Raw genomic sequence first — 23,447 nt, forward strand, 5'->3', positions numbered from 1 at the left:
ATGTAACAAAGTTCAAGTCTTTATTTAAAGTGGTCATATTTATGCTTCATGGCTTTTTCACCTTATTGTTATATATCTTGGTTGTGAACGTTATAGGTTTACAAAGTGAAATAACTCATGTGCAGTACAACAAAAATGTTGTTTTTGTTAAATAAAACCATGTAAACCTATTCTGATATAACCTCTAAATACAATCATGAACCTGAAAATGAGCAGAATATGAGCACGTTAACTAGTACACGTCAGATGTATAATTCATTTTCATAACACATTTCCGTTTACAAACATCATGTCATTCTACATTGTAGATAGTAAATACAGTTTGGAGTCTTATTTAACGACAGATTCAGTTCCCCATAGATGTTAGATGTGAGATATTATTAGCTACATTGGATGATTTAATAAATCCAACCGTATTCACAGTTGAATCAACTCCCTAGTGTAAACCTCACATTAGCAGCCTCTATTAGCTTATACAAATGACACAATCCATAAAGGGATGAGAAAAACCTGACCAAACACACAAACTGATGACAGGTACAGTAGAAGAACACGTCATTATAAAATACTAGTAGGCATGTTTAGATTGGCTTGGCCTCATGACCCCAAGGCACTTGATATGCAACTAACTGTACTGTATACTACAGCCTCACTGTGTACTTGTACTTCAGAGGAAAACATTGTACTACATGTACCTAACAGAGAACTTTGCGGATTCAGTCTACTACAGGAGACACACTGGAATGGATATGTGGCGTTATTTTAAATGACCGGGAAAACACTGATGTATGAAACTGCCAATTAGATTGATTTACTTGTCAATCGAAGATGTATATATATTATTTTTTTAGGTTGTTCGAAATAAATATCTAATTCATTCATTCATTCAATTTGATCTCAAAATTAAAAAAAAACAACAAAAGAGACTATTTCTAGTCCCTGTGAGTTGTCAAACAATTGTAGCGGCGGCCGCTTCATCAGTAGTGGCAGGAGGTACTGATGGGGGGTTACGTCTTTTATATATCAGGACACCGACCACTGCAGCAGCTACAATAAACAGTCCACCTGCAACAGCTGCTGCCAGTCCACGGTATCGGCCTCCAGGAGAGGAGTTTCTATTCTCAGAACCTGAAGATGAATAAACATATGAGTCAGTAAATGTGTGATAGTGGAGCAGTCTTCATCCTCTGATGTTAGAAACTGCAGCTACAACCTGATACTCAGAAAAACTCACAGAGAGAGACTCACTCACCTGGCTCTGTAACCTGAAGACGGATGGTTCTGATTGGCTCAGAGTTGATGTTGGCTCTCTTTTTACGTCTTGAACCACCAGTTTTAACTCGACACTCGTATGTCCCGTTGTCGATGCTGCTCACATTCTTCAGAATTAAAGACATGTCTCCGTCCTTCAGCTCTCTGTCCACCAGCTCCACCCTGTCCTTAAAGGATGGATGCTGGTAGGTTGGATCCAGGTGTCCATCTCTGTATAAGAGGACGTAGTCTGGCTCCAGGTCAGGTCTGGTCCACTCTACAGCTCTGATGGAGGAATCAGCAGCCTGACACGGCAGAATGACATCATCTCCAGGGTTCACTGTTACCTCAATCAGGTCTGAAAAACAATAAAAATAGTAATCAATAAAAGTCATGGTATTTCTAAAGACCTCCATCAGGTGTAACACTGCAGAAGGGATGTTAATTAACAGATATCACAGGACTTTATTCCCACAAGTGAACACATGAAGAACCTCCTCACTGAGATACGTGTTGACATGACTCATCAATAGTTCAGGTCTAATCCTTCAGTAAATGATGTTTAATATTAGATCTGATCTCTTTCATAGTCAGTGTCTCTCACCACTAAAGGTGAGAGAATGATTCTGTGTTAAAGGTACGTGGAGATACCGAGTCTACGCTGCAGCCTGACGTCACCTCTCAAGAAATGCAACAACACACACCTCTGAAGAATAAATATGATAAATAATAAATATGAATTGTTTTAATATTAGTTAAATTACCAGAAAAAGAACCAGTCCTTGTTTTGGTCTTGTAATATATCCATGTTATGCTGGGTAGCTCTTACATCACATAGTATTGCAGGCTTGCTGATGTACAAAGTAAAAGCAATACAATTCAAATGTTTAATTAATTAACATGTATTTTCAAACATGGATAGTCCCACCACTGTAGCCATATTGTGCATGCAGTAGGCTGGCTAAGGTAAGCAGTGATGTTTGAGCTGTTAGGTTACACGGGTCCAAGATGGCGCCCGCATGTAAACAAACATGTAAAACATCTTTTTAATAAACTGTCTGTACACTTACAACGTTCTCAATGCGTCGATTTACATGCAGGGACCCTCATTATGCTACCGGTGTAGTGTGGTGCCATTTTGAGCCTTGTTAGTGGTATAAAACAGCGATTTACCCTCGTTAGCAGCTAACCACCGGTATGCGGTAGCTTGTTTAAAGCTAGAGACACATTCGGTTAACATGAAAACATGTCCCAGAGAACGGTCGACTCGGTACACGTATGTTAATAACCCCTAGGAACTGTCCTTTAACGTGCTACGTTGACAAGTAACGTTAGCGTTAGCGCATGCTGATGCTAACGGCGGTGGTGAACGTTAGCGTTAGCTCATGACTTTTGCCCAAAAATCACATTCAAAGTTTGTTTGTTTATTAATATTTGAATATTTTATTAATAATATTTTGAGCATTAAATGCCTTTCAGACAGGCAGTGATGTTTTCAGAAGAAAAACAAAACTGCTACGACTGTTTTATTATTATTAAAAGACAGACCCTGGATTAAACACAAACTGTCTGCTGTTGACAGGAAGATCAGATCTTTCTCCGTAGCCTACGGAAGTGCTCTGGTGTTTATACTTGTGCGCTGGTGTGTGCGTCGAGCCGGCGTGCGTAGAGTGAGAGAGTGACGGTGATAACCGGTAGCTTCAGAGCGAGTAGACAAGCTAACACATTTACAAAAAATAATGCCCATAACAGGTTTGAATATTAAGGGCTGCCTAATATTGGTTTGAATATCAACCATTCAAATAATGAAGTTCTGAGTCAAAGGCCTAGTTTAAGGTAACTTTTCTTACAGTACTTTTACAGGAGTAAAATATTCCCTAAATGTTGAGATCTGAACTGATTCTCTCTGACTCATCATGGGAGACTCTAGAGGAGCTGCAGCTACAACCTGATACTCAGAAAAACTCACAGAGAGAGAATACCTCACCTGGAACCTGCAGACGGACGGTTCTGATGAGTCTGATTTGGTCAGTATCACCAGTTTTAACTCGACACTCGTATGTTCCAACGTCGATGCTTCTCACATTCTTCAGAATTAAAGACATGTCTCCGTCCTTCAGATCTCTGTCCACCAGCTCCACCCTGTCCTTAAAGGATGGATGCTGGTAGTTCTGAATCCAAGCGTCCATCTCTGTATAAGAGGACGGTATCTGGCTCCAGGTCAGGTCTGGTCCACTCTACAGCTCTGATGGAGGAATCAGCAGCCTGACACGGCAGAATGACATCATCTCCAGGGTTCACTGTTACCTCAATCAGGTCTGAAAAACAATAACAATAAAACTTCATGTTATTTCAAAAGACCTCAACAGACAGGACAATGTAGGAAAACTAATTTCACAAAATCAATAGTTTCAAAACTAATTGAGTTGTAAAGTGTCATCACTTGTAAAATTCTATTCAAGGCAAGACTTAATTCAAAGCAACATTGTGCCCTATTTATCAAAAATCATTTAATAGTCACACTGTGTCTAGTCTATGTCCTTCACGTTCCACTTCAGGGATTGCTCTGGTGCTGCAGGAAATTCCGGTGGATGGATGTATTTTCCGTTCCCTTCCTCTTCCTTTGTGTTGGCGTTCTAACCTCCGGCTGATTTGTGAGGACTATGGTTAACTGCTCCTCAGATCTCTGCAGGGTAAATCCAGACAGCTAGCTAGACTATCTGTCCAATCTGAGTTTTCTCTCGCCACGACTATTTTGCAGCAGCTCTGTGTGGAGTTTAGCGCCACCCATGACGCGATTCTGATTGGTTTTAAGAAATGCCATTAAACCAGAGCAGGTTTTCCTCCCATCCCCGAATGCTATGAGGATAGCCAGACCCCTCCTTCAGCACTTTGGAGGATGGTCTCTAAAACGAGACGACACTGTGCCAGATCTCTGGAATAAGTCCATAATCATTCCTGTACGAAAGTAACATGCCCATCTGTCAATAATGAGTTTTAGACAGATAGCCTTAACATCAGTAGTAATGAAGTGTCATTGTAAACAGGTTTAAAACAGAGGTGGCCGCTTCTATGGATCCCCTACCGGTTTTGCATATAGGTGAGAGCACAGAGGATGCTGTCATTAGCGTGACACCTCATCAGCAAACACCTTGAGAACCCTAAGGCCTATGGCAGATTTTAGCTCAGCTTTCAACTCGCTTCAACCTCACCTGCTTCTACAGAAGTTAAACAAAATTAATGTGAACCCTCCTATAATCAAATGGTTTTACTCCTCCTTTAACAACCAGATCCCAACAGGTAGAGGTCTCCCTCTCAGAGGTCAGACACTGCAGTACAGGAGCACCTCAAGGCTGGGGTACAGGGTTTGACCATGTCCTGGATGTAAGCTGGGGCAATTTGCATTCTTTATTTGTGCAATTCTCTTACTATCCGTAATTTATTTTATATTTGGGAGCACGTGGATGACCTCTATTTATTTTGTTGTGTTTTATATTGTCATGTACTTGTCATTGTTTGATCTCTTTCTGTAAAACAGCACTAAATAACAGACACCAAGTGTCCTGCTGTAGGAAATGTGTTGCCGCTTGTGTTCAACTCCTGTCACTACTGACTACAGCCCTACAGCTCTGTGTCTGATTAATCCAGCCAATCACAACACAGCACAGCCCAATGCACGTCAGCTATTTCCCTCCCTGTTTCTCTCTACAGTCTATGGTCCCTCACTTCTTCCCTCCCCTTATTTAAGCAGTAGCTCTCTCTCTCTCTCTCTGTCTCTCTCTCTCTCTGTCTCTCTGTCTCTCTGTCTCTCTCTCTCTCTGTCTCTCTCTCTCTCTCTGTCTCTCTCTCTCTCTCTCTCCCCTCTCTCTCTGTCTCTCTCTCTCCCCCTCTCTCTCTCTCTCTCTCTCTCTCTCTCTCTCTCTCTCCCTCTCTCTCTCTCTCTCTCTCTCCCGTCCAGTCTGCCCATCAATTTAACAACATTACACAATACTTCATATCGTCCTACATTTTGAAATATCACATGAAAAATAGGTATGTTACACATGTTTGTTTTTTTTACACCAAAATCTACTGTAGTCTCATTATCATAAAAAATTAGCTTTTTTCTTTATCAAAGTAAATAATTGATCTGGGTTTTAAACACATTCACCATAACAACGCAGGTCAGAAATAAAGTCTACATGAGTCTTTTTCACCATAAAAGCTGATATTTACCAGAAGCTGCTTCAGACAGAAGGAACAACAGGAACATTAATGGAGCCATGAGAGCTGAGACAGATCTGCTGCTGTCACACTGCATACACACTGGTTTACTGTGAGGCAGTCCCACTCTCTCTCCTCTCTCTCTCTCTCTCTCCCTCCCTCTCTCTCTCTCTCTCTCTCTGTCTCTCTCCCTCTCTCTCTCTCTCTGTCTCTCTCTCTCTCTCTCTCCCTCTCTCTCTGCTCTCTCCCTCTCTCTGTGTCTCTCTCTCTCCCTCTCTCTCTCTCTCTCTCTCTCTCTCTCTCTCTCCCTCTCTCTCTCTCTCTCTCTCTCTCTCTCCCCTCTCTCTCTCTCTCTCCCTCTCTCTCCCTCTCTCTCTCTCTCTCTCTCTGTCTCTCTGTCTCTCTCTCTCTCTCTCCCCCTCTCTCCCCCTCTCTCTCTCTCTCATACACATATATAATAAGATATATTCAGACCTTCACACTATAAACACGGAACAAACACAACACACCAGTTTAACTAACATTATACACATAACAGGAACACACATACCATTAATGAAGCCTTATGTCGGAGAGGAAGCGACCGCCTCACCCTGCACCACACCGTCGTTTACTCTGCAAAATGGCTGTCATCAGACTCGTTGTAGAACATTGCTCCTCCCCCTTTTTAAAGTAGACGATATGGCAACGGAAGCAGCAGCGGGGCGGAAACTAAATCCGCTCTCAACTCACCAACTGATGTCAGCAGCTTTCAGACTGAACAGGAAGTGACAGAAACACTGTGGTCCGATTCCGATTCAATAAAATGTTCTCAGACCCATATATCAGCTCCTACACAGTCTCCAGCTGTTTTCATTATGACAGAGTAGCTGTTAACATGCTCTACATGTGATCAGTTGCTGATTTTAATAGATGATCTGTAATCTGATCAGATTTAGTCTCTCTGACGTCTAAACGTAACTATCAGCCACACAACATGTGTTCTGTCCAGAATCAGATCAGATAGATTCCTAAGACTGCGTTGCTTCAAGTCATCTTTCTAACTTTAGTTATTTCAAATGACATTTGTGCTACTAGTCAAAATGTATTTCAGATATTCAACATGTTGAATCAAAAGTTGTAGATATCGGACTAGTGAGAATATCATTTTGACCTGGAGAAATGCTATGTATATAATAACTGTAATTACAGATAGGAATGTGCTTCCTTTAAATGTTGAAAACAGCTGGTTTCTATAAAGATGGCTCCTTCATCAGGACTGAGCCTGCAGGTCACATGACCATCCACCATGTTTCCAGGTCTGATGAAGGCCTCTACAAGTGCAACATCAGCAGTGATGGAGAGTCTCCATCCAGCTGGGTCTCTGTCGCAGGTGAGGAGGTTACCTTTGATTTCAGGAGTTCATTCATCCAGATAGTCACCTGACAGCTGTGGTTTTTGGATTCTCTGTAGAGAGTACAGGGAAACCAAAAACCACAGGCCCTCCTTCGAGCTCTCTGCCGCCCCCCTACACAACAACAGCTCCGCCTCCTGACACAACCTCAGACCCCCTCCACCCTTGTGATCAGACTGGTCTGCCACCTGGTGGTGTTCTGTCCGTACTGCATCTCCACTTTCATCATACTGTCTCTATATCGAGGCAGGACAACAGGTAACACTCTGAATCATTCACTGACCTTACAATCAATCAATCCATCTCATACCACCACTTTGGTGTTGATGATCAATTATCTACATTTTCTTTCTAACCTGCACTGACTGTAGGAAATGACCTGCCCGTCTCCGTGATGACGAGCCCGCTCACCCAGGCTGAGGAGGGATTGGAAGATGACCATGATGTCATCACTGCTGTCACCACGGAACATCACTTCTGAACTGATCTGAAAAGAAGCTCAAGTGTTTTGATTCCTCATAGATCAGAAAAAGGGCAGAACTGAAAGGTTTTGTCTCATTGCAAATCTTTGGTCTGAACTGGACTTTAGCAGCAGATAGTTGTTCAGGTTCTGCTGTAAGTCGTGCTGTTGGTCATGTTTGTTTAGATGCCAAGTTTTCAATCTCTTCAGATATTTTCCTCACATTGTTCAGCCCTAGTGTGCATAAGACATATGACAGGTCATTGAATGTGAATGACTGTTGTCATTAAGTGTCTTTCGGTTAATTATGACACTTTTAATGGCAGCTTGGAATTGTATGAGATGTTTGTATTATGACAACTTGACATTAATGAAGACAACATAAGCTGTCAATGTCTTTGCTATGACAACTTGACATTGGTAGGTTTACATTACATTGTTTGTCATAAGACCATTATAAATGTGCCATGAATATTTCATCTTGACCTCAAGTAAAGTGTAACCATTTGAACTTGTCATAAAGATGTCATCAACGTTATAAGACCAGTTTACGACTGTGTATGCAGTACCAAGAGGATTTAATGAGTTTTGGACAGATAATGTTGCTAAAGTTACCACTAAATGTAGTTAGCAGCTGTTAGCTAGTTAGTAGTCGGTAAACTGTACAGCTGTCCAATCCACTCAGTCACGAGGTGCAATGAGCCAAACCCTGGAAAGAAAACCATCTAGTATGTATTCTCCAGAGCTGTTTTTTTTTTCTCCTATCCCAGAATGCATCTGTGGTGTAGCCAGACCTTACTCCACAGCACTGTGGAGGTATAACTGGCAATTGGAGAGTAGACTGTGAGCAACTGAAATGTAACAATTTCCCTGAGGGGATCAATGAAGTTTTCTGATTTCTGTTCTTTTTAGCTGATCAATCTTCTACATTTTCTTTCTAACCTGCTCTGACTCTAGGAAATGACGTGCCTGTCTCCGTGGTGACGACCCCACACACCCAGGTTGAGGAGGGATTGGATGATGACATCAACGCTGTCACCACGGAGCATCACTTCTGAACTGATCTGAAGAGAAGCTCCAATGTTTCAAGACCTCGTAGTTTAGAAAACAGGGAGGGCCCAGAACGCTTCCCTGTGGAACGGGTTGTCGGAAATTACGTAGAGCCGTTGACATTACCGCATTACCACTAACTACTGTTGCCCAAGATAACATATACCATCTTGTTTTCTGACTACAGTATAGTGGTACCTTAAAAAATAAATGTTTAGTTCCATGTTCAGTCTTAGCCACTGCAGCTTCCTCACTTTACAAGCTCCACTGTTCAAGTCTTTCAACATTAATATTCAGAACTAATACTAGCTAGACATTCCTCTGAATCATCCTTACACTGTTAGGTATTTTGTTTAATATCTATATTTCATACAAAGAGTTTTACAACAGTTACTCGCAGCTGTAATTTCACTGAGGGCAAGAAAGTAGGTCAAGCCAAGAGCAGAGGCTTCCTTTCACAAGCTGCCACAAGAGGGCAGCCATTGCCTAGCAGAACAACTCTGCCTGTTAACAGCTGTTTATATAAAGTCAGCAGCTTCAGTTCAGCCACACCGAGATGTGTGGGAGGTGCAAAGTTAAAATGTGCTTTGAGCTATTTTAAACGACACAATCCAAACACTCAATACTGCCCATTTAGATGGGCATGGAAAAGGAATGACCCGCCAATTTCAAACTGCATGCTCCACACTCTAAATGGCGTCGTCTCTGATTACGGGACATGACATGTTGAGTCATACAGATTTATTTCATTCTTCACCTATAGTTTTGTTCAAATTGTGCTCCACAATGTTTCACTCTGTTAAACTCAAATTACAAAATGAAGCCAAGAGAAAACCTGATCTTTAAAAGGAACGTTATCATACATAATAATGTGACATGTCATCATGAGGAAGATCAATGCTCTTTCTGTCTTTGGAAATTGTTTTTCTCTCAATGGCCGGCATAAACTCTCCCACAGTATTTATAGTAATGTGTGTGACTGTTGCAGAAGTGTAATCCAGTGGTTAATGAGCAGACTGCCAGTTGTAAATCTGAGCATGTTGAGAATATGAGGCCAAGATTGAACCTGTAAATCTGTGTTATTGCTCCACATGTAATACAGTTTTCATTTGTTTTAAAGTACCCCAACAGACACGTTTTAGAGATGCTTTGCTATGATTAATATTGTTTTCTCACTTTAATTTTTTAAAAGAACAACTGAAAAGTGGCTGGAATCACATCTACTTTTCTCCATCACTGAGAAATTCTGGATCTGGCCTTAACACCGACCGGCGGTGGGCAGACTAGACTAAATGTAGGATTTCTTTAGCGTCAAGTGACAGGTGATACAACTGTGCACGCCTCATAGGTAAAGGACGCTGTTTAAAAGTAATGCTGGAGTGAACCAGAGTGTCCCATTTCCCAACTGAGGATCCGTTTGTCCTCGCATCTCCCCCGTGTCTTAGGGCCCAGATTCCCGTCGCACACCGCAAAGCCTACAGCTGACGGCTAACCACCACGTACGTTCTGCGCATGCGTGAGAAGAAATAACTCTCCATGCCAGCGGGCGGTGATAATCTATTCGTCATTCAAAAAAGGTGAAAACCAGAAGCCAGACAGGACTGTGGATATATAAACTATCATGATATGAAAAGACTATTTTCTCACCGCTCATAATGTAAGTTCCCTTTTTGTAGAGAAAACATTGTCAGATGAACAGTTGAAAATGGTACTGGCGTCGTCAGCCTTTGGTCTTTTGTTGGTTAAAGAAGAAAAGATGAGACGAGGAATAGGCGCATGTGAGGGGAAACAAATAAGGTAACGGGATGTACCTGATGTGTACAAGTACAACAGTGGAAACAGAAGGAAACAGTGTGGCGTTGGGATAAACGTGGCACAGCAGACCTGGGGTCAGCCAAAAGAACAAAATGTGAACTGCTAATATAAATAAAAACAATGAATATCAGATTCAGAACACTTTATTGATCTGCTCAGGGAAATTATTCATACAAAAGTAGCAAAACATGATGATATAAATGTAACAAAGTTCAAGTCTTTATTTAAAGTGGTCATATTTATGCTTCATGGCTTTTTCACCTTATTGTTATATATCTTGGTTGTGAACGTTATAGGTTTACAAAGTGAAATAACTCATGTGCAGTACAACAAAAATGTTGTTTTTGTTAAATAAAACCATGTAAACCTATTCTGATATAACCTCTAAATACAATCATGAACCTGAAAATGAGCAGAATATGAGCACGTTAACTAGTACACGTCAGATGTATAATTCATTTTCATAACACATTTCCGTTTACAAACATCATGTCATTCTACATTGTAGATAGTAAATACAGTTTGGAGTCTTATTTAACGACAGACTCAGTTCCCCATAGATGTTAGATGTGAGATATTATTAGCTACATTGGATGATTTAATAAATCCAACCGTATTCACAGTTGAATCAACTCCCTAGTGTAAACCTCACATTAGCAGCCTCTATTAGCTTATACAAATGACACAATCCATAAAGGGATGAGAAAAAAAAAAACAATACAAAATAAACAAATGAAATGCCTGACCTGACCAAACACACAAACTGATGACAGGTACAGTAGAAGAACACGTCATTATAAAATACTAGTAGGCATGTTTAGATTGGCTTGGCCTCATGACCCCAAGGCACTTGATATGCAACTAACTGTACTGTACACTACAGCCTCACTGTGTACTTGTACCAGAGGAAAACATTGTACTACATGTACCTAACAGAGAACTTTGCGGATTCAGTCTACTCACAAAATATCACATAGCATATCAAAATATGATTATTATTTCTTGAACTGTCCAGCATCAGAATCAGATTGATTGGCCAAGTATACTTACATACACAAGGAATTTGACTTTGGTAGGTGTTAACTCACCATATCTTCAACAAATAGACACATAGTAGACACATACTAAACAATAGAGACAGCAATATAAATATAGGCACATGTCAACATAATATACAACAATACAAATGAGACATAATATCAAGACAAGTACACATGGAGTGGGATAGAGGTAATAGTGCATAGTAGTGTGCAAGAAGCATATTGGAATGAACGGTGACATCTTACATCAACCATACACCAATCTTAGTTTGTTGCTTGACAGAAAACAGTTCCTCTCTGCTGAAAATAATCCGGTTTGCATGGCTAGTTTCCACGAAATAAACAAAAACAACACAAACGAGAGAGCGTTTTACCGAGGCCGCCATCTTGTGTATTTTTTTGCATTGTATTAGAGTTGAAAATCACCTTGAAGTAGCCTACATTGCGCTGATAATGCCTTCTTTTTACTTTAACTAAACATTTGCAGCAGAACTGCTACTCTGCAGTCACAGCCCGTTTTACCATACGGCATAGGCCACGTTCACACTGCAATGATCAATGCCGAATGTTTTCTTTGCGGACAGTTCACATTATTTTTGGTGTTAACTTAGCACGGCCTGAAAGTGACCAGCATGCACAAACGAGTAATACGTCACACAAATAAACCCCTGTACGTTGTACATGTCTTGATTTTAGGGTCATGAACGTGTGTGTTAAATCTAGACACACTGAGATGTGGTGGAATGTCAGAGTTTTGTATACAAAGATGATGTTGCAGTTACAGTAAGACTCCAGCTAGCCTACTGTACATTCACATATATATATATATATATATATATATATCTTCACCGCTAAATTCTCGCCTCTGCTCTGATCGCTCTCCTGTCCGTTCACATCACACTCCAGCTCACCAACGCGGGGAAGTTCTGTCAGCTCGACATCACAATGGTTTTTTTTTTTGTTTCACTGGTTAACGGGATCCAACCAGATGTTTGGCTCTTTAGAGGTGAACGTATTATTATTTTTTTCTGGCATTGTCATGTGATGCTATTTTATTTACCCAGCATTGTATAAGAGTTGAAAATCTCCACGTTGAAGCTGCGCTGATAATGCCTTCTTTTTACTTTAAAGCTCCATTGTGTAATGTAATGACCGGGAAAACACTGATGTATGAAACTGCCAATTAGATTGATTTACTTGTTAATCGAAGATGTATATATATTATTTTTTTAGGTTGTTCGAAATAAATATCTAATTCATTCATTCAATTTGATCTCAAAATTAAAAAAAACAACAAAAGAGACTATTTCTAGTCCCTGTGAGTTGTCAAACAAGTGTAGCGGCGGCCGCTTCATCAGTAGTGGCAGGAGGTACTGATGGGGGGTTACGTCTTCTATATATCAGGACACCGACCACTGCAGCAGCTACAAGAACCAGTCCACCTGCAACAGCTGCTGCCAGTCCATGGTATCGGCCTCCAGGAGAGGAGTTTCCATCTTTGGGGTGTCCACTGTCTGGACCTGAAGGTGAATGAAACATATGAGTCAGTAAATGTGTGATAGTGGAGCAGTCTTCATCCTCTGATGTTAGAAACTGCAGCTACAACCTGATACTCAGAAAAACTCACTGAGAGAGACTCACTCACCTGGCTCTGTAACCTGCAGACGGATGGTTCTGATTGGCTCAGAGTCGATGTTGGCTCTCTTTTTACGTCTTGAACCATCTGATGCAACTCGACACTCGTATGTCCCGTTGTCGATGCTGCTCACATTCTTCAGAATTAAAGACACGTTCCTGTCCTTCAGATCTCTGTCCACCAGGTCCACCCTGTCCTTAAAGGATGGATGCTGGTGGGTTGGATCCAGGTGTCCATCTCTGTATAAGAGGACGTAGTCTGGTGGCTCCAGGTCAGGTCTGGTCCACTCTACAGCTCTGATGGAGGAATCAGCAGCCTGACATGGCAAAGTGGCATTATCTCCAGGGTGCACAACAAGTTTGTCTGAAACAAAGAAAAAGTTTCACCAGGAAACAGGTGTTCATGTCCTGAAGAAGTTAAGGAGGAAACACAAGACTTTCACCAGGAAACAGGTGTTCATGTCCTGAAGAAGTTAAGGAGGAAACACAAGACTTTCACCAGGAAACAGGTGTTCATATCCTGAAGAAGTTAAGGAAAAAACACAAGACTTTCACCAGGAAACAGGTGTTCATGTCCTGAAGAAGTTAAGGAGAAAACACAAGACTTTCACCAGGAAACAGGTGTTCATGTCCTGGAGAAGTTAAGGAGAAAACACAAGACTTTCACCAGGAAACAGGTGTTCATGTCCTGAAGAAGTTAAGGAGGAAACACAAGACTTTCACCAGGAAACAGGTGTTCATGTCCTGAAGAAGTTAAGGAGAAAACACAAGACTTTCACCAGGAAACAGGTGTTCATGTCCTGAAGAAGTTAAGGAGAAAACACAAGACTTTCACCAGGAAACAGGTGTTCATGTCCTGAAGAAGTTAAGGAGAAAACACAAGACTTTCACCAGGAAACAGGTGTTCATGTCCTGGAGAAGTTAAGGAGAAAACACAAGACTTTCACCAGGAAACAGGTGTTCATGTCCTGGAGAAGTTAAGGAGAAAACACAAGACTTTCACCAGGAAACAGGTGTTCATGTCCTGAAGAAGTTAAGGAGGAAACACAAGACTTTCACCAGGAAACAGGTGTTCATGTCCTGAAGAAGTTAAGGAGAAAACACAAGACTTTCACCAGGAAACAGGTGTTCATGTCCAGGGAGTGTTTCAATCCAAACTACAGTCTTTTTTTTTTTAATCCTAACTTGTCGTTTTGGTTTCCAAACTTTCTAATCTTTGGTGTCTAAGCTTTAGCCATTCATTTCTAATGAATTTAATTTCTCATTACAGGTGCTATATACTATAAATAAACTTATACTTATAATTTCTACCGGCAACTGTAGACGTAACCCTGGTTTGGAGTTATTAGCATACAGCACTGTGATGTGATAGGATGGCACCATTCGCCCAGCCAATCAGAACCCTCTTTTCCAATTCAGACTCTAAATTAAACTTCCTGATGTCACAACAGAATATGAGTCAGATCTAAAAAATGTGATATTTTACTAATGTCTGCAAATGTGCATGAATAAATTAATTTCAGTCTCTTTAAGCTAAAGGCTGGTTCCCATATTAAATACATACATTAAACAAATATATTATTTAATATCTGGTTAAAAAATGTCCATGTTGTGTTTCTCCTGTACTAACTGAATTTCAATGTCTGTCCTATGTAAGAAATGATGCACACACAGAGGTGTCAAGTAACCAAGTACAAATACTTTGGTACCTTACTTAAGTAGAAATGTTGGGTATCTATACATTACTTTACTGGAGTATTATTTTACAGCAGACTTTTTACTTCTACTCCTTACATTCGCACACAATTATCTGTAATTTCTCCTCCTTACGTTTTAAAAACAGCCTTGTTACTCCTATATAGACAACCATACAAGGGTAATTGTTACTACGCCTGCCCTGGGTACACCAATCTTCTTGTCCGGTTTGGTTATCTTACATCCGTTGCCCTCACAGATTCCTGCAGCTCAGCTCGGATGGACATTTACATTCCAGTAAAGGCTATCGATAACATGCCTCTGAAGTTTGACTTTTTGCACCATTGCAATACTTTGCCACCATTGCATCATATGTTCCGCTCCATGAAACACATGTTAATGCTCAGTAGTACACATATATGGTTCTTTAATGTATTTGCATTGTACTAAAATGCAGCCTAAGCTTTTTGTCCTTAATGGCATTTTGTCCCCCCTTACATTACTTTTATACTTTAAGTAGTTTTGAAACCAGTACTTTTACACTTTTACTTAAGTAAAAAGCGTGAGTTGATACTTCAACTTCTCCAGAAGTCTTTTTAAACCCTAGTATCTATACTTCTACCTGAGTAATGAATGTGAATACTTTTGACACCTCTGTGCACACATAACCCTCTCCCTCCCTCTCCCTCCCTCTCCCTCCCTCTCTCGGTCTGTCGCTCCATCCCTTCCCCACATTTTTTTCATTCAAAACTACGCAGTTAGAAATACAGCTGTGGCAATCCCTCTTTTAAATGTCAAAGTTACTGACAAAGTCGAACACAACACTTACTACACTTACTTAGCCTACGACATTGGTCAGTCACATCATTCTACGGTCTGTTATTTCTCTGTAGAGCTACTTTACAATAACTGCCGGGCTTAAAACCTCTGTCGCGGTAAAACAGCCCCTGTTTAATGTATACACTGTACAAAACCTGGAAGTATCTGTGTTTTCACCACATGCATCATAACAACACGGGTCAGTAATAAATCAGAAATCTTTTCCGGATCAAATATCAGATATTTACCAGAAGCTGCTCCAGACAGGAGGAACAACAGGAGCATTAATGGAGCCATGGCAGTGGAGAGAGTGTCGGTCCCTGATGTAACAAGGTGTGGATCTGTGACCTGAGTCTGCCGCTGACTGAGCACCATGCATAGGAATGGCAGACAGTATCTACTCTATGAATCACTTGCTTTCCTCTGGCGGTCTGAAGTCGGTAGTAAGGTCCGAAAACCGGCTAATCTAGAGACAGTGTGAAGCCAAAGTCAGCTCCCCTGCTTTAATAAAGAACTGATCCGCATGTTTAAGGGGCGGGTCGATCACGCCAGGCGATTCAGGGTTACTAGAGGACGTTGTTATTTGATATGGGAAACGATGCAAACGTCTAGAAAAACGTTCTAAAATCTAGCCTATGAAATGCTATTCAAGCGTGTTATGTATTATGTCCCTGTTTCCTGAAGTTATTTAGCTCATTGATATGCATGACAAAATAATAGAAACACCTCTTTGTGAAACACAACACAGTTCAATAGCAGCAACAGTAGCCTACGTGTATTTTCTGCAAAGTTATTTTGCAGTTTGAAAAAAATAATAATGATAAACTGTGACTATAAAGAAGATGAAGCAGTAATAGTTGAGTTAGAGCAGCAGAGGAAGCAGCAGCCATCTTTACTGATCACTCACACACACACACACACACACACACACACACACACACACACACACACACACACGTGTTATGGGTAAGAATGTCAGGGCGAGCCAATCAGTGATGAGTTCCCTAATGAATATTCATGAATCTTCCCCTACCACCCTGTAAAAAACAAATATTTATATACGCAAGTGTATGTATCAGCGTCTCTCTGACGTGTGCGAAATATTGGACACTGCAACGATAATAGTCCAAAAAGGTGTAATACATGAGTAGTATGGATAACTGTGTGTAAATATATGCCAAGGTACTGTAAATGCACAGGGGTGCAAATAGCATATATTGATATTTGTACCAGATGGGGTATTAATAGAATACATTGCTGTGTGCAGCAGTGGGGTAAGAATAGCATTAATTTCTGTTTGCACCAGGGGCACCGAAATGTTTAGCAGTCAGGTTAAAATAAAATATGGGGATCAGTGTGAGGAGTAACCTTACCTGGGTTAGTTGTTGTGACAGAAAACGTAGCTTCTTCTTTTTAAGGTTAACAGATTGTCCTAACAGGGAGAATAATAGGAATATACACATTAATATACAACATAACTACATTATCAGTAACCTACATTAGATAATAACACGGTCACTCCGTCTACAAAGTATTTCTAGGACATTAATCATTTAACCAAACAACTCATAGCTTACATCAGGGGGGTTAAAGACGGTCCAAATCCTTGTTTCTGGACAGGATTGACTCTCTCGAGTCAGGAAGAGAGAGTGTGTGGTCTGTGTGTTAGTCATCAGCTTTGTGTTCCAACCACACACACCCCTCCCTTTCCCTGCCTGACTGAAAGCCATGATCTCGTTTCTGAACCTAGATGAGATCAGGTTTGTACTCAGAGCGGATAATGAGGGATTGCTGCAAAAAAAAAAATACTTCAGCCTTTCATTTCGTACTTTAATGGCTATTTAGTGTTTGGTTTTTTCTCTTCTTTTGTGTAGATATCTGACGTTGGAGTTCTTCAGTCAGTGCCCTGTGTGTTTGTCTGATGAGTAAAGATGGCTGCTGCTTCCTCTGCTGCTGTATCTCAACTCTTACTGCCTTATCTAATGTATAGTCAGTTCTGCTTTTAACTGCAGAATGACTTGGAGGAAAAACTCCTGAACTTAACCAACTTTTGTGCAGCAGAGCAGCTCAGCTGATGAGTTCAGACTCAAGAGGACTAGTTCTCTCTAGAGTCTAAAGCTCCACACACTCTGGGCCTTCCCTCAGCTGACCTAAGTGACGGCCTGCTGCTGCAGCCTGATGCCATATAAGAGAAATAAAGACTGCTCTCTTTTTACGTCTTGAACCATCTGATGCAACTCGACACTCGTATGTCCCGTTGTCGATGCTGCTCACATTCTTCAGAGTTAAAGACACGTCTCCGTCCTTCAGATCTCTGTCCACCAGGTCCACCCTGTCCTTAAAGGATGGATGCTGGTGGGTTGGATCCAGGTGTCCATCTCTGTATAAGAGGACGTACTCTGGCTCCAGGTCAGGTCTGGTCCACTCTACAGCTCTGATGGAGGAATCAGCAGCCTGACATGGCAGAGTGACATCATCTCCAGGGCGCACCATTACCACTTGTAGGTCTGGAAAACAGTAAAAAACAGGAACTTAGAACATTTCGCATGACATTTTGACAGTGTGTCTGCTACTTGGTGCACATCCCAATGCTAATACTACCAGTACTAAGGAAGCTATATCATTTAGGTACACTGTAACAAATTAACGTAAAAATATTTTTTCTTACACCAAGTGAATTAAAGTTCTTCCTAAATACAAAGCCCATATCCCACAATGCAATGCGGGCATTCATATCAGAGAATCAAACAGGTATCAGCGGGTCTTTAACAACAGTATCAAGTTCAATGTACATATTTAGTTAGTGGTTTTGTCACCAGCAACAACACGTTGCACCATAACAATGTAAAAATCAGCGGAATACTCCGGAAGTGACGTAGTAAATAGTCAAGAGTAGTTTTAGCCGTGCAACAGAAACCTCAGATAGGACAGATAGTCTAGCTAGCTGTCTGGATTTACCCTGCTAAATGGAAATGGTGAATTGAAAATGTCAAAGGGAAATTGCCAAATGTAAAATTCAGAAGATAAGTGCAGTGGAATAAATATATCCTCCATTAAAAACGTATGCTGAAAGGTTGGCAAACAGGTTTAGCTCAGCAGTGGTCAACTAACGTTAGCTTGCTTCTTGCTTTAGCTACGACCTACGGAGGTAAACTCCGACTGTCGTTCGCTAGATGTTATGAAAAGATGAATGAGCTTTTGTTTGTTTGCCTAACTTTTTAATTAACGTACGTAGTCATATATGTCCCGCCGGCTGCCACCACGTTAATTATTAACACAGCTTTAAACCATTACATTACATAGCTGTGCTTTACAAGTGAAGACTAGGTTAATCATTTTAGTAATATTTTCCCGATACCCTGAGTACCTTTTAATATTTGGTCTGTACTGTATGTTCATGTTACAAAATACAGTTATTAACTTATAAGTAACGTATTCCTGGTGTTTTTGTCACGTTACACCGATTCCAAACCAAACAACTAATCAAAGCTGATACTGTATGATCATAGATAAAAGGAGTCAGAATAACATATTACATAGCGCTGCAGTACTCTGAGCAGCCTGGATGGAATGAATATCTGTTATACGACACTTGAGAAAGCACTGTGACTGAAAAACACGTTGGAAAGAGACAGGGTCTCTTCAGTTGATGCCAACAATGCTCAGTGAGATTTAGACCGTAGTCTCTCAGGATTACATCGTCCTGTACACGTTTACATTAGGTCAACTGTAACTTCAATATGAGGTTTGATATTTGGAGCTGCTTTAGCTGTGTTCAAAGACCATGACATGCAAAATAATTAATTTATAAAAGTAAAACAACTTCATACAAATGTAAATAAAAAAGTATTTTGATTAAGATGCACTGAAGACTGAAATACAAAGAGCTTTAGGTTAGTTATTAATGTATGTATTATATAACATAAGCATATCTTATTAAACTAGTTAAGTCTCATGTCATTTGTGTTATTCACATTTTTTCATAACCACATTTCCTTTTGCACATCATGTAATTCTACTTTGTAGATAATAAATTTATGCTCCAAATATCTAGAATAAACTCTCAGTTCTTTTATAATCAAGGCTGAAGACCTTTCTTTCAACAATTGTTCATTTCTTATACGGCACTGTAACTTTTATTCTCATATTTTTATCTTTTCATTTTTATTTTTAATTGTGAAAAAGTAAGACCGGTGGGAACGGCAACGATTGCGGGTGGATTAATTGTATAGAGCAACAGCTTATACATTGTCCCACACTAGCGTCCTAAACAATTTTTTTATTTATTTTCTATTATATAATATATATTTTTTATTCTATTCTCTGCTTCGTTCTAATGCCGCTCCCTCTTTTCAGTCACTCTCTAGCTAGCTCCACCACATACAGGCAGGTAAATTCCGTTGTCAGGTCCAGTTTCTTCCAACCACCTTCAGAACCATCTCGAAAATGAGACATTTCCTATCACCCTCAGACCTAGAAAGAATCATCCATGCATTAATATCAGCCAGGCTGGACTACTGTAATTCCCTCTATCTCTGCATTTCTCAGGCTACCATTTCCTGCTTACATCTAGTCCAAAAGGCAGCGGCCGGGTTAATAACAAGGACAAAGAAACCAAAAATGTCCTTGCATCCTTACACTGGCACCCCGTTCACCTCAGGATAAACTTTAAAACCCATCTGGGGTCTCGCCCCTGCATATATATCAGAACTTCTCACCCCCTACAGCTCCACCAGAACCCTCAGATCAGCCTACCGTGGCATGTTGACTGTGCCCCGATCATAGAAAAAATGGCCGCTGATAGGGCCTTTTCTGTAGTGGCTCCTCGGCTCTGGAATAGCCTGCCAGAGGCCGTTAGACAGGCTGAGTCTGTTGATATTTTTAAACCGCGGATTAAGACACACTTTTATTCTCTGGCTTTTAATTTTAAGTGTGATTAATCATTGTTCTTTCCTTCTACACCTGCTCAGTGGCGGTTCTACACGGAGGCCTACAGACGTGCCTCTGCAGACACGTCCCTGGCACATCCTTGACTACGTGTGTTAACAGCCACCATAAGAACCACGAGTGAGTCATTGATGCGTGCCTGTACTTAAACCAATAGCACATATGAACAATTTGTAAATACCCAATCAAATCTTATTGTCTATATACATTTTTTCACACTCAAAGCTGATATTTACCCAACGCTGCTTCAGACATACTGTATGATAAAGAGCTGCAGTTTCTCTCTACCAACATTAAACAGGAACTCAAACCACATCCTGACTCAGACTGAGAGGGGGGGGGTGCAAATTTATAATGTGCTTTGAGCCTTTTGATACCACGTGATCCACCCACTAAGTATCCTCCTTTTTGTTCTCTTATTACTAGGGATATACCAAATCCAGATTTTTGGGGTTCGGCCGAATACTGAATCCCCTGGTTGAGGTTCTGCTGAGTCCTCGTCCCGTCCTCAGTCCATGAACACAGTCCACACATTAATGAAGTAAACAGTGACTGTCCTTCCTTTGCCGTTCCTGAAGTTGCTGCATTCTGGCTGCTGTCTGTAGATTCCTTCATGCTCAGCTCGTATTCTTCCAGATGTTTCATACCAGATGTTGTAACAGCGGTGATGTTGTGTATTGTTTAGGGTCCTCGCCACCACCAGACTAATCAGCATTGCAGATTGAACATGTAGCTGGACTTGAATGGCCTTCTTTTGACTGAAAGTACTGCCAAACAACACTTTTTCTGCTCACCAGTTCCATTTCCACTTCCTCTCAGCCTGCTGCATTGAAGCTCCACCTACGTAAACACCTTCCTGTAATCAACGGCGCCGTCATTCACTTAAGTGAAAAAGAAAATTGTATTTCTCAATTGCACAAATCTTTCATTAGAACATTTAAAAAACACACTTAAGAGAATCCAGTTATTTAACTATTGCAATTACAACAGGAAACACTTTTTAAGTTGCACAAATCTCCACCTCCAACATTTTCAAAAGACAATGAACACAATTCTGCACAAAATATGCTCGAAGGGTGACTTGCCCTGGGTGTAATTCAATGTAGAACCGCCACTGCAAGCAACAGAAACACACACAACAGTCAGAGCAGCTGACGGCCCGCCTCACACACTGGAGCCATCTTCAAGTCTCTTTTAAACCTCCTGCTTCAATAAACACATGGACGTAACGCTTTTCTGTCAGGCAGCCAAAACATCCTTTCATTTTTTAGTTGACTAATGTGTGAAACCATCCACCATAGAAACAGTTGTTACATAACCAGTCAGTTTAACCACAAGTGAGTCATTGATGTGCTCCTGTACCTGATCTACAAATATCACCAACAAACAACCCGTAAATACTCAATAAAATCAGTTTGTCTACATAAATCTTTTCACAATCAAAGCTGATATTTACCAGAAGCTGCTTCAGACAGAAGTAACAACAACAGGTGCAGAAATGCAGTCATGAGAGCTGAGAGAGTGTTGAATCCAGTCTGTCCCTGTTCTCTTCCTCACTTGGTCTGTGTGTGTCGGAGCCACGTCCCACTCTGAGAAAGCACGTGGAGGTTACTGGCTTTTTATACCATGGGATCCACCCATTAAGTATCCTCCAGTTTGTTCTCTGATTACAGGAACACTCCCAGACAGGTACTGTGGTGTCATACTGTAGAAAAGGCCCCAAAGTTGTGTTGGTGTTGCTGTTGTTTAGTACAGTTGACCATATTGTGTTTTATGTTTCACGTTTACTCTCGTTTATTCAGTGCTTGTAATCGGGTAGCCAAAGTGCGTGCTGGTTGGTATATTATAGCTGACGTCACACAGTTAATAAGCAGTAAGATAGTTAGTCGGTCAGTTGGACTGTAGTTATGAGCAGCATTGTTCTTCAGAGTGTGCGTAAACATAACAATTATGTCCATACATTAATACCCCAAAGTACAATATCTCCCACCTTGTCCCACTTTTTTTTGGCCTGGGCGTGAGTGACCCTCCCTCCGATCCCCATCTTCTCCAAAATAAGCCTATGTGAATGTGAATGAGGAGGGGAATAAAAAGCAGATTACACAGCTCTGACTTCTGAACATTACACAATAGTGTAGCTTCTCACCGATATCTGTTGGCTGCGGTGTCTTCCCTCCGGTAAACCTTTTCTATGAACGTCTCCGTTTGTTCTTTAGTCCCTGTCAAAAAAGACGAGAAAGCTATCAGTATAACGCTGTGGATGGTATAATTTTAACGTTACATTAGTTTGTACAACTTAGCTATCTAGTTATTTATAAAAGAAATGCCGGTGACGGCAACCAAGCTAACAACTGTTAGCTAAATGACAGGTCCGGTTCAGTTAGCTAGCTAGCCTACCGTTAGCTCGTGAGCTAATCTAGCTAATTATCAATAGCAATTTGTACTGGCATTTAAACGTTAAACGTTATTTTTATGTACTACCGTTTTAACAAATGTACGGTAACGTTAAACACTAAAGATACTTACATTTAAAAGCATTTTTAACAAGCCGGCAAAACCGCGGGCATAGGATTGTGGGTAATATTTAAACTAAACACAGTTGGAATCAGCTCTCATATTATCTTTATTTCTTTATTACAACACTGGAGACTTCTATTATTATTATTATCACGTGTCTGAACGTGTGTGTGTGTGTGTGTGTGTGTGTGTGTGTGTGTGTTTTAGTTTTACATACTTGTTGTCTTGTTGGAAATCTGTCAGCTTCATGGAACTTAAATGTGACGTGACAACGTGACATGTTTTGTATTCAGATGGAATAACTTGTTGTCACAGACATATTTTATTAAGAGGATATTTATCCATACATGGCATCAGGTTGCAGCTAGTTATTAGTTGAGTCAGCTGAGGGAAGACCCAGAGTGTGTGCAGCTTTAGACTCTTTATTCTTCTATTATTTAATGGTTTCTTACATATTTGTCTAATTATGGACACAGCATTACAATAACATATATTGGATGATAATTACAATTAATATAATAATACTAATAATCACATAAGACTCCAACCATCTATATTTATTAATTATTAAGTGGTTTACAGGACACATTAAAGCCAGAATAACTTATATGTATCCATAAAC

The 23,447-nt window shown here is 40.6% G+C and overlaps 3 protein-coding genes and 1 pseudogene across 4 annotated transcripts; 1 reads left to right on the plus strand and 3 right to left on the minus strand.

Moving 5' to 3' along the window:
- Positions 1–8: 8 nt before the first annotated feature.
- LOC144514030 (coxsackievirus and adenovirus receptor-like) lies at positions 9–5,577 on the minus strand (annotated as a pseudogene). The gene is made up of 4 exons (XR_013501243.1): positions 5,467–5,577; positions 3,239–3,569; positions 1,253–1,609; positions 9–1,128 (listed from the first exon to the last, which is right to left on the minus strand). The product of XR_013501243.1 is annotated as a coxsackievirus and adenovirus receptor-like (transcript).
- Positions 5,578–6,681: 1,104 nt separating this feature from the next.
- On the plus strand, positions 6,682–10,518 carry LOC144514033 (uncharacterized). The gene is made up of 3 exons (XM_078245222.1): positions 6,682–6,826; positions 6,916–7,105; positions 7,219–10,518. Exons 1-3 carry the CDS (start codon positions 6,743–6,745, stop codon positions 7,326–7,328), a joined length of 384 nt encoding a protein of 127 aa, XP_078101348.1. The 5' UTR covers positions 6,682–6,742; the 3' UTR covers positions 7,329–10,518.
- Positions 10,300–15,875, minus strand: LOC144514031 (putative butyrophilin subfamily 2 member A3). Its single transcript, XM_078245220.1, has 3 exons — positions 15,610–15,875; positions 12,858–13,211; positions 10,300–12,732 (listed from the first exon to the last, which is right to left on the minus strand). The coding sequence occupies exons 1-3, from the start codon at positions 15,734–15,736 to the stop codon at positions 12,539–12,541; spliced, it is 675 nt and encodes a 224-aa protein (XP_078101346.1). The 5' UTR covers positions 15,737–15,875; the 3' UTR covers positions 10,300–12,538.
- A 1,583-nt stretch (positions 15,876–17,458) lies between these two features.
- Positions 17,459–21,831, minus strand: LOC144514032 (myelin-oligodendrocyte glycoprotein-like). Its single transcript, XM_078245221.1, has 2 exons — positions 21,765–21,831; positions 17,459–17,868 (listed from the first exon to the last, which is right to left on the minus strand). The coding sequence occupies exons 1-2, from the start codon at positions 21,814–21,816 to the stop codon at positions 17,474–17,476; spliced, it is 447 nt and encodes a 148-aa protein (XP_078101347.1). The 5' UTR covers positions 21,817–21,831; the 3' UTR covers positions 17,459–17,473.
- Between the last annotated feature and the right edge of the window lie 1,616 nt (positions 21,832–23,447).

The sequence above is a fragment of the Sander vitreus genome, unplaced genomic scaffold, assembly GCF_031162955.1.
Source record: "Sander vitreus isolate 19-12246 unplaced genomic scaffold, sanVit1 ctg416_0, whole genome shotgun sequence".
Lineage (NCBI taxonomy): Eukaryota > Metazoa > Chordata > Actinopteri > Perciformes > Percidae > Sander > Sander vitreus.

Excerpts from the sequence above, each read along its gene's own strand:
- LOC144514032 (XM_078245221.1), bottom strand. The coding sequence starts at position 21,816 with ATGACTGCATTTCTGCACCTGTTGTTGTTACTTCTGTCTGAAGCAGCT. Across the intron at positions 17,869-21,764 it reads TCTGTCTGAAGCAGCTTCTG|ACCTACAAGTGGTAATGGTG; the intron begins GTAAATATCAGC and ends ACTGTTTTCCAG.
- LOC144514031 (XM_078245220.1), bottom strand. The coding sequence starts at position 15,736 with ATGGTGCTCAGTCAGCGGCAGACTCAGGTCACAGATCCACACCTTGTT. Across the intron at positions 13,212-15,609 it reads CCTGTCTGGAGCAGCTTCTG|ACAAACTTGTTGTGCACCCT; the intron begins GTAAATATCTGA and ends TCTTTGTTTCAG. Across the intron at positions 12,733-12,857 it reads TCTGCAGGTTACAGAGCCAG|GTCCAGACAGTGGACACCCC; the intron begins GTGAGTGAGTCT and ends ATTCACCTTCAG.
- LOC144514033 (XM_078245222.1), top strand. The coding sequence starts at position 6,743 with ATGTTTCCAGGTCTGATGAAGGCCTCTACAAGTGCAACATCAGCAGTG. Across the intron at positions 6,827-6,915 it reads CAGCTGGGTCTCTGTCGCAG|GGAAACCAAAAACCACAGGC; the intron begins GTGAGGAGGTTA and ends TAGAGAGTACAG. Across the intron at positions 7,106-7,218 it reads ATATCGAGGCAGGACAACAG|GAAATGACCTGCCCGTCTCC; the intron begins GTAACACTCTGA and ends CACTGACTGTAG.